A 10,654-nucleotide genomic window follows, 5' to 3' on the forward strand; every position below is an offset into this window, starting at 1 on the left:
AACTTACTGTTAGAGGAAAAGCTTTTAAATACTTGCTTTAAGAATATTCAAACATTTGCAACTGACTCAAAAACGGTTAGCTAGCCATTCAGTCCTCCAAACAAAGGGCTGCTGTTAAATAAAAATACATTGGAAGGAAGGTGTAGCCATGCATTTTTCATACCAGGGACATGAAAATATGCCCCAGAAAATAAGCAACTTGGTAACTCAGCACCAAGTCACAATTACACAGCTGTAAAACTACAAAATGGCACAAGTAATATTTCCCCTTGGGGCAGGGCAGAAAACACAAGACACTGAACCTGAAAACGAGACAGGAAGGTAAGAGACCTTAGCATTCAACCAGGTGAGGAATGGCCCTCCTAACTTGGCTCCATGTATCAGATGCCCTCATACAGCGGACTACAGCCATAGGTTTGTGTGTTCTTCTGCACATCTCCATGGTAGCTATGGGAATGCTATCCATCACAACAAGGATACCAGAAAAGGTATCTCCAGCTCTTGCTGTTGTGCTGAGCCACATGAGGAAACACCTATGACTCAGAAACATGCAAGTATCAGGAATGACTCTGCTTTCTCACCACGACTTTCCTCAACTTCCCAGCCAAGCTGATCATGACAGGATCAAGAAGAGCTTAGAAGACAAGGAATCCCCAGGATACATGAAGACAAGAGAGGCAGGGCCCTCAGGCCCTCCCAAATTCCCCACATAAAAGAGCAAATGAATGACAGGAGGTTATGTAGAAAGCCATAGGAAAAAAAAAAATAAAAATAAAAAAAAAGCAGGAAATCTGCACAGCACAGTCAGGGCTGGCAGCTGAAATGAGGACCAGGCAGAGGCACACAGGGCAAGAGTAACGACCCAACTTGGCACCATGGTTAAAGCAACAGGATATGCATTTAAGGATTTACAATTATTTGTAGCATGGGCACACAGAAACACTATACTACAATATTATGATTTTTCTAAATGGGTGAGAATCACATAAAGTAATGAAATTTGATATGTACAGTTAACATCACCAATCAGGTAGATGTTGGTAGCAAAGAGTTAAGGCAGCACACAAGCAATCCTGTATCAGAAAATGTCCATTTATGCAAGAAGTTCTAAGGCCTCTGGGATCATCTGATTTCTCTTCATATACACTTAGAGACCCCTACTGCAGGGGTCCACTCTTCTACGCATTTTTATCTTAGGATCACTGATGTTTTCTTAAAGTATTGGCTGCAATTATGTAACTACCTCATGTCACTGTCTGAATTCAACAACTTAACTGGGGGTGGAGCACTGCTGCTTCAAGACTGATCATTTCAGTACCTAACATGAGCAAAATACCATCCTACCATCAAAGGCACCCACGCCTCTAATGCTTCTGTTTGGTGCAGCGTTGAACTCAAAGCTTAGTACAGATCTTCACCAAAGAGAGAGATAAAGCCTCAAATGACAGATTAAAATACAACAGGAAGGAAGTCTTAGACTAAAACAGAAAATATAAAGTATTTTTAGAAGAAGAGACATAAACTGGTTTACAAAGTTCTAGTACCACCACAGACAGTCAATATACCAATGCACTGCAAAGGAAAAGTTTCTGAGTGCACAGCTTGATCCAAAGAGGCATTTTCCCATGACATTTACTGCAATATTTACTGTAACTACTGGGAATCAACAACAAATAGGATAATTGAGAGCTTTTTTAGTAAAAGAATGTTGCAGTAATGAGACTGTATTCTATGGCCGTCCTTGAACTTTGGAAACGAAGGAGAAAAAAACAATGGGAAAAACAAATATATCATTTATGTGGACTACTTGCATGTACTAAGTACCATATTTTCTTTCAACATCAACCTACACAATACCAAAGGAATGCTATTGTATGGGATGCTTTGGAGGAATGTAGTTTTTAACTCTAAAGTGAACATAGCAAGATAATCCTTATGAGTCTCTTCTACCTTAACATACTGCATCATTTTCATCCATAGAAAGGGAGAAAAGGCTACAAAAAGAAAATTTTTGCAAACATTTGAATATATGTTACAAATACATCAATGAATTGTCTTTAGACAATTTTTATGTCGCATTTGACATTTTTTATTTTCTAAAAAAACACATTGTCTGACAGTATTTACACCCTGACAAAGTCTTCTTCAATTGTTATAGCCACTTGTTTCATACACAGCATTTTTTTAGTCATTTTATGGAACTATACTATTTGATCTGTTCAAATCTCAGGTTATAAATTATAAAATGGTCTTCTGAAACCCAAAATATATTTTTTAAAGGCGGGGGGGGGGGTGGGGGGGGGGAAGCAAGGGGGAAGGGAAGAGAGATGAAGCAATTCAGCCTTTATTTCAAATCGTCCTCTATACTCAAATCCCAAAACATGGAAGTACACAGCATCTTAGCTTTTTAGCTATATTTTTGTTTTAAAATAATCGAAAATATATGATTCACTAAAATCAAGCTAATTTCTTCATTCCTTTAAAATAAAAACATTTGAAAGCTTCAAAATTAGTGGAAGTGAATGATAGCTTGAAATATAGATTCTGAAAACAAATCAAAAGGCCTGATTTGGGAAAGCAGAAGATGCTATGACCTTACAAAAATGAACAGACTTTGTTTTACAGAGATACTTTGGACAAATTTGTCGGGTTTATTGTACCTCAATCATTACAGCATCATCAAAACTAAGAGTAAATTAAAACATAATTGAAAAAATATACCATAACAAGAGTGGATCTTCTGTAGAAAGACAATGATCCATCCAAAATACACTTCTAGCAGATACCTTCTCATGAAGCAAGGAAATGGACTAGATTTAGGCTACAGTTCAGCTGTTGCTTTCAGACAATTTGAATCTAAGCTGCGGTCAAGATAGCAGTTCAACACTTTGCTAGTCCTTTATTCCTGTCTAGGACCACCTCTTTTTCTCCTGATGCTCATGCTCAGCAAAGTGGATTCTCCCCTGTTCCAGCCCACCACAGGGCTGCCCAAGTCCAGCAGAACAGGAGAGCAACCAAAACCAGACACTAACTCGAGTGTCCTCCTCCTTCTGTCCTCCATTTTTCACAAGGACCCTAAAAACACTGTCATTAGATTCCCTCTCTCAGCAATCTAATGACTAATTCTTTATCTGGAGTGCAGGAGCCCCATCAGCAGACACAGAGAGAGGCTCATCGCCTCAGTTGTGAGTCACTTGGTACGTGGGAGTCCCAGTCTTTAGACCTGGCTTCAAATCTGGCAGAACTAGAATTTAACTCTAGAAAGCTGAAAACATAAGAATGGCTCACTGCAGGCCCACAAATATCTTCTTATCTTATTCATTCTTGCAACAAAAAGTAAAATTAAAAAAACGCAAAATTTAAAAAACCACCAAAATAAAAACCAAAAACAAAGTTGTTACCCTCTTCTTGTCAGCAAGCTTATTATGCATATAAGCTACCATATGCTTCTGGCTAGCCCTAAGTAGCAGCAGAACAAACTCTGACAGGCAGCCAGTCAACTACACCAGCTAAGCCACACAGAAAAGATCAAGCATTTCAGGTTTTCTCAGCAACTCTTTGACTTTCCAATCCAGTTCTCATAAAAGAAATCTAGAAAAAATCTAGAGGCAACAGTGATTCAACTCTTCCGGAGCTAAAAAGCTCCCATGAATTTTAATGTAACTGTTTCCAGCTTACACTGGTCTTCACAAATACATACAAAATACAAATTATTTATCTTACTAAAATCAACTAAGTTCATAATAATCTTGCAGCTCAACAGGACTCAGTTTATTACTTACATAGAACAAGAGGGCAAAAGTGCAACTGGCTATACAGGAAGTCCTGGTCCCAATCTTAGATTTTGTGCACATGTATCTGAAGGAATATTCCCCTTCTAGCACATTGAGAGTGTTTCTGATCTAACACAGGAATGAAAAAGCACACAGAAACTGTTTCAGTGCCCCAGGGAAAAATATTACTCTTTTCACCAAATAATCTAGCAATCTGCAACACACAGATCTGCTCGGGTGGAGTATCATACTGTTGTACAGCACCAACTATGCCAAAGCACAAATGCAGCTTCTCTTTCCAGACATCTCATTTCACTCCTTCCCATCTAAATAGGTTTAATGCTGGGATAACATCCTAAGCAGCTTTGTCTTAATCATCTGCATTTTCTCAAGCAGCTTCTGCACTGGCAACAAAGATTCTTCAGAATCAGCCAGAAATACTGGTCAGAAAGTAGTGGGGACTATGGCAATGCCCAACACATTTTTTCTTTTATTCTCTATTACATAGACCTAGGTCCTTCAAGAGCAACTGACAACCAAGACTGGTGTCACTATTCCAGATCTCATACAAGCATGAGTTTTTTTCAAAAAGTTTGTTTTCAGGTCTCAATCCTACCATGAAAAACTGAGCTTCTGGGCAGCCATATAAACCAGTCTCCAAAACTGTATTTTTTTTGTTCCATCCCCCTTAAGATCAGTGCTTGGAGCCTACACTTCCTGACATTCAACATCAAAATACATTATATAACCATGGTGACAATATTATCAGTTTTCTTCCACAGATTTCTCCCCAAGTCAAGCCATAAAAACAAAACCAAAACCCCTTCCATGATACAACTGTCAAGGCAGAATCTTAATGCTGCCACCTGATACAGATCAGCAAGCATCATATGCCCATAACGGCCGGAAAATAGCTTTGTACAGACACAGCCCAAACACATCAGAGTGTACGAGTGGGTTGAAGATGTACCACGCAATTTGGATGTCGGATCAGGAACCACCGGTCCTATATAGTTCTACATGGATTTCCATCAACATCATAAATGCCTTCCCTTCTCTGCCAGAGTCACAGGTATATTATTTCACAGTAGCATTTACAACACATAATGAAGTAGGCTCGAAAAGCATCTCTCTATTCTAAAGTAGATTTGCCCCTCTAAGATTTCTACCTAATTAGTACCAAGCATGCCGCATTTTCTTTTGTTCATCTGTTTACATACACTGAAACCTACCAAAAACATTTATAAATGGTCACCTTTTCCTGAGCCATTCAGAAAAACGCTACTACACAAAATTTTTTTTTCTGACTTTTTGACACTAAATATCACATAGCCTCTTTCTGTGGCCCATTTAAATGGATTTTTCCTGATTAATGGAGGGGGTGCCACAAGAGCAAGCACATATTAATATCAAATAACTGGTCAAAATAAGTGAAATAATATTTATCATATTAGGTTTCACCCTTTACCCTTTCTTGTAGTTGTATGCTCAGCCTATTTTTATCTATGAAGATAGTCTTGCAAATAAAAGTACAAAAAAAAAAAAGACAAACCCAGCCAAACAACACCTATTTCTCCTTTTGTAAATAACAAACTTGAGTAAGATACATCTGGGTAATTAAGAAAATACAGACCATTCTTCAAATGCTACAATGTATTTTAAGAGACTGAGATGCAGAGCAAACAGATATGCTTCATGCTTACCTAAACTTGAAAAGATCTGCTTAAAACAATCTGTCATGAACAGTATATATACCAAATGCAACAGCTTCCTGTCAAGGATTGTTTCGAAACCCTCTAGGTAACGCTCTAGCAACTTACAGCATAGCAACGCTTACAACATGGCTGCAGTAAATTGTCACCAATGAAAATTGTAGGACACAAGTAGAAATAAATATGATTACAGCAATATGCTGTGAATGTTTTCCTCTCTTTTTTCCTTACAGTCTCTAGTTCACATCCTGATGCAAGCGCTGGAAGATAATTACGGTGGAAAGAGATTGCAGATACGGCTACTTACCTTGCAAGATGAAAAACTCTGTAAACAAACAGCACACTGCTAATTTATACTGTCACTTACCTCATAGGACCAAACGCACTGAGTTCCTCCAAACCTCCGGACACACCTGCCCACTTCCACATCCTCATGAGTGGTGTACATTTCTCGAAGGCATTCACCTATATGTGGCACCATCCTCCGGAGAACTTCCCGGCTGAAGATCATTCCTGGCCCTCCCATGCAGAAATTTTCTCCAGGCTCCAGTCCGAGTTTTCCGAGTTCTTCAATATTACCCAGACCAGTCTGCCCCAAATAGAGAGGTTTACTGCTGTTCAGTGAGCGAAGAAACTCCTCCAATTTTTCACCTGAAAAAAAAAAAGACAAAATTTACTGTTATTTGTCTGACTACTCTGCCAGCCATCTCTTTTCCTGTACTTCAAAGTTTTACAAAAAATGTAACAGGTACCCGAGTCAGAGGAAAGGACTTCCAAAGCAATATCCCAGACCTCACAGAAAAAACATCCTCGGACAAGTTAACAGTTTTTTTTAAATTAACATTACAATGACATTTTCCTTCCAGCCACAAGCTGGAATATGGCCAGAACTTAATTTTTGACAATGAACTTGTTCTGTTCAAACAATACTGATGGAAAGCGTTTGCTAGTATAGAAGCCCCTAAAGTTGGACAATTTGGACACTATAGTTCCAGGCTGGGAAGGAAAGGGAGGTGATGGGAAATACCAGGTAAGATTTATTACATTAATTTTAGAAAATACCAGAGCCAATCTAAATTAACTAGGAAAACCAGGTTTGATTGCAGACTAATTCTTGAAAAGAAAATAAAACTCTTGTTAGTTTCAAATAGTTCCAGTACTACAATATTTATCATCACTTAGCTACTTATTTTAGGAAATTTTAATATTTATTTGAAATTAAAAGTTTCTGGATTGAGTTAATTTGGTACCATGTAATCAGTTAAACACAGGTTCAGTACTCCATCGAAATGAGCTCAAAGAAAACACAACTTTAGCCTGCAACTGAATGTATATACATATACACATGTGTAAGTCTGCAAATATTTGACAGGTGAATGACAGCTGATGAGCAGGAAGCCTATTAAACGATTCAAAAATTAAGTGACAAACAGGGAAGGGTACAGCCACCACCAATGAACTTACAACAGTGTAAGCAACCAATCTCACAACCTGGGCTTATGCTTTCAACTTCAGCTTCCCTTTCGTAAGCGCGGGACACGGCACAAACAATGCTAGCCTCAAGCGCAGACCAAAAGGAAGAAGGCTGCAGAACATCACGTCCTAACGCTGCTGTGAAACTCGCACGGGAGCAGGGCTGGTGCTTCCCGGAGCCGCTCTCTGCACGGAACAGCAGCTTCACCTGGAGCCCGCGGCGACCGCGCTCGCCCAGCCCGGGGTCGAGGCAGGCGGGGAGCTGGCACCGGCGACAGCAGCGCTCCCCACGAGTCCTGCACCGACTCCACCGGGGGGCCGGGGCGCGGCGCGACCGCCAGACACGCCGCGGTCGGGTGGTGAGTCCTGCAGTGCCCGCAGCCCGCCACGCCCGGTCAGACCGGACCCTCTCCGCCGGACCACGGCGGAGGCTCGTCCGCAGGATCGCCACGGAAGCGAGGGAGGGGACGGCACAACCGGGACCACACGCCCATGCAAAGGACCGCTCACCGAGCCCCGCGCGGTCCAACCCGCAGTTCTGGCTCTCCAGTGAGTCGCGGCCTCCGCAGAGACGGCCCGGGCCGGGCACGCCGGGGCTCCCTCGGGGATGGGGCGGCTCCCCGTACCCCGCACACTGGGGCTGGAAGCAAACGCCGGCGGGGCGGCGGCAGGTCGAGGCGCCCCACGCTCTCCCCGCCCCAGGCGGGAACCGACCCACGGGGGGACTCCGACGGGCTCCCAGACACCGCTCCCCTTCCTCCCTGCCTCCCGCCGGCGGGATGCGCCCCGGTCACCTTTTATGTAGACGTCGTCGTCCGCCCGCATGAACCACTCGTACTTGTCCAGGTAGTGGTCGTGCATGTACTTGATCATCATGAAGGACTTCTTTTGAGGCGGGTAAGAGTCGTCCACTCCCGGCAGGGCAACGACGGGCAGCGGGGGCATCCCGGGGGGCGCGGCGGAGCCCTGGCTGGAGAAGAACTCCACGCGGCCCGGCACCGAGGGCGCCCACGTCCGCTGCGCCGCCACCGCCCGACTGCCCAGGTACTTCTGGGCCGTCATCACCCCCACGTAGAGAAAGTTGCGGGGCTTGGTGCACCCCTGGGCGCCCCCCCAGTCCCCGCTCCCGTTGTGGCTGCCGCCAGGCCGGCCGCTCCGCTTCTCGCCGCCTTCGTCCTCCTCCTCTGGCTCCCCTTCCCCGCCGGCAGCGGGGCTGGAGACCGTGCCCTCCGCCGCCGCCGGCGGCAGCTCCCAGGGGCTGCTCCTGAAACTCGTGCCGCCCAGGACCGCCGCTGCCCCCGGTGGCGCCTGCTGCCCGCCCGCCGCCGCCGCCGCGCCCCGGGCCGCCCCCGGCCCCGCCGCGCGGCCGTAGTAGGAGCAGAGGCTGGCGCCGCGCCGCTTCTTCTCGCTGAGCTCGGCCACTCTAGGGGCGATGAGCCAGGAGGCGGCGGTGAAACCCAGCACCAGCCCCAGCACCACGCTCAGCCAGGGTCTCCGGGATCGCGCTGCCATGTCGCGGGAGGGGCGGCTCCCGGAGCAGCGCCACCGCCGCCGGCGTCCCGCTGGAGGCGACCCCCGTCCCGCGGCGGCCTCAAGCGCGGCGTCTCCCGCCGCGGGTCCCTGCCCCGCCGCGGCGGCCCCGGGCGGCTGCGCTGCTCCCGAGTCAAACTTCTGCGGGTGGCAGGGCGGCGGAGCAAGAGCGGCGGCGCCTCGGCTCCGCTGGCACCTTGTCCCCGCCGCGGCTGGTCCCTCCCTGCCCCTCCCACCGCTCAGCCTCCTCCGCCCCGGCCCCCGCGCTGCGCCCGCCGCCTTCCTCCGCGGCTGCCGAGCGCCTCACCCCGGAGAGCGCCGCCGGCGCCCCAGCTGCGGCGGAGAAGCGGCGGAGAACCGGCCGGCGCCGCCGCTCCGGAAGGAAACGATTTTTTTAGATGCCTCTCGCGGATCACCCGCGCCGCGGCCTCGACACCCGAACCGGCCCCGCCGCCCGCTGGCGACCCTCCTGCCCGCCGGGGCGGGGGCGGGGCCGCGGCAGCCCGCCGGGCGGTGCGGAAGGCTGGGGGGCGGTGGGGCTGTCCCCCCCCGGCAGCCGCGCTTAGCTCTGGGTGCCTCGGTGAGTCCCGGACCAGCTGTGGTAGCGGGCGAGGCCGGGGTCTCAACAGCGGCCGCGGCTCGGCACCATCCGAGGGCGGCCGCGGGGCGTTCCGCCCGGTCGTCTCCTCCAGAGATTGTGGAGAGCAGATCGTGGAAGGCACCCGCTCCGGGGTGTCGTGTCGGGAGGAGGGATGCCCTCTCCGCTGCCTCCGCTCTAGCCTCTGCCTTCTGCCCTCGACAGTTAACAACTCCCCAGCTAAAAGTGCCTTTTACTGTGGCGTGGATTCCCACGGCCTGAGTATATCATTATTTTAGTAGTGTTAGTATTATTGGTATTGTTAATATTGCTTTGGTTCTCATGAGCTCAAAGATCCTGGAGCATTGCTTCTTCATCCTCCTGACCTCTGGGTAACCTCTGGGTAACAGCGCTGTCCACAGTCCGGGATGACTGGCAGCAGCAATTAAACGTTAAGGATACTGTGGCTACAGGGACAGTTTTAATTCTGAAGTTTAAGGTTGCCTGCATATGCTCCATATTTGTATGCATCCCTTATTTAATTGTGCAAGATGTCTATCTCCAACAAAAGGCATAAATTGCTCTTCACATCCATACATCTTTTCACTGAAATACATCAATACAACAGATCCAGTAACATATATTTACAAGTTTTCAGGAAAACCTCCCATTTTGTGGCTCATCTGTGAATTTGTCTATCACTTCTTGTGACTTTATCAATTGTTAGACATATGTTAAGGTGGGAAGAGGAGTATGGAGGCTGGTGCTCTGTGATGTTAGTAAAAGTATGCAAATAGTGAGAAAAAAAATGTCAAGCCTCTTTGGAAAATGATACCGCTTTACCCACCTAACAAAGCGAGTCTACTCTGCACAGTCTTTAGCTGTGAAGAGGTCACTTACTGAAGTAATTTGCAGTTTTTCCATGTGACTGGCCACATGCAGTGAGCGGGCTGCATGCTCTTTGTGGTTTTGAGATGTGGAAGCATCAGGCTCAGGAAGCGTACTCTATGGCTTCCCCAGAACTGAGTGTCCTTTCCAAACAGACCATGGTTAATTTCCTCCCCATGTGCACACAGGCTGGCGCGTTTGTAGCACCAATCAGTAAGGCACTACGCATTCACTCCAGCTGTCACCACTAAAAACAACAGCCCAAGTGTTGTGTCTGGACTGAGGATCACTACCCGAGATGTTGTGTGAGCAACAAAGTAGCAAGCAGATCCTGAGTCTGTCTTCCCCAAGCTATTAACAGACGAACTAAGTGGAGAGGACGTCCTCCAGAAAGGCGTTAAATGGTATTGGGAATTACCGGTGTTATGAGAGTCTCAGCTTTCTGTATGAGCCTTGCATTTTAAAATACAATCTCCCATCCCTCCCCCCCGGCTCCTTGCAAACAGTTGGGAGTTTCTGAGCCGTGGTGAGTCATGTGCAGTACAATCTCCTTGAGACCTTCGCAGCCCCATCATAATAATGGTGTCCTAAATTTTCAGACAGCTTACTGCTCTGGGGTTGCAGAGGTACAATGTATGACACTTAGCCACTTCCCTTGCTTATGCATATACAGTCAGTGTCAGCTGCACCAGCTCCCCAGA

At 46.9% G+C, this 10,654-nt stretch overlaps 1 protein-coding gene across 1 annotated transcript in view; it reads right to left on the reverse strand.

Moving 5' to 3' along the window:
• The window catches only part of CHSY3 (chondroitin sulfate synthase 3), a 144,570-nt gene extending 136,091 nt beyond the window's left edge, over positions 1–8,479 (reverse strand). Inside the window, exons 1-2 of the mRNA XM_063180206.1 lie at positions 7,753–8,479; positions 5,853–6,136 (exon numbers count right to left, since the gene is read on the reverse strand). Coding sequence (XP_063036276.1) covers positions 5,853–6,136; positions 7,753–8,470 — 1,002 coding nt within the window. The 5' untranslated portion in view covers positions 8,471–8,479. The remainder of the gene's footprint in view (positions 1–5,852; positions 6,137–7,752) is intronic.
• Positions 8,480–10,654: the final 2,175 nt, after the last annotated feature.

Source organism: Melospiza melodia, chromosome Z, assembly GCF_035770615.1.
Source record: "Melospiza melodia melodia isolate bMelMel2 chromosome Z, bMelMel2.pri, whole genome shotgun sequence".
Lineage (NCBI taxonomy): Eukaryota > Metazoa > Chordata > Aves > Passeriformes > Passerellidae > Melospiza > Melospiza melodia.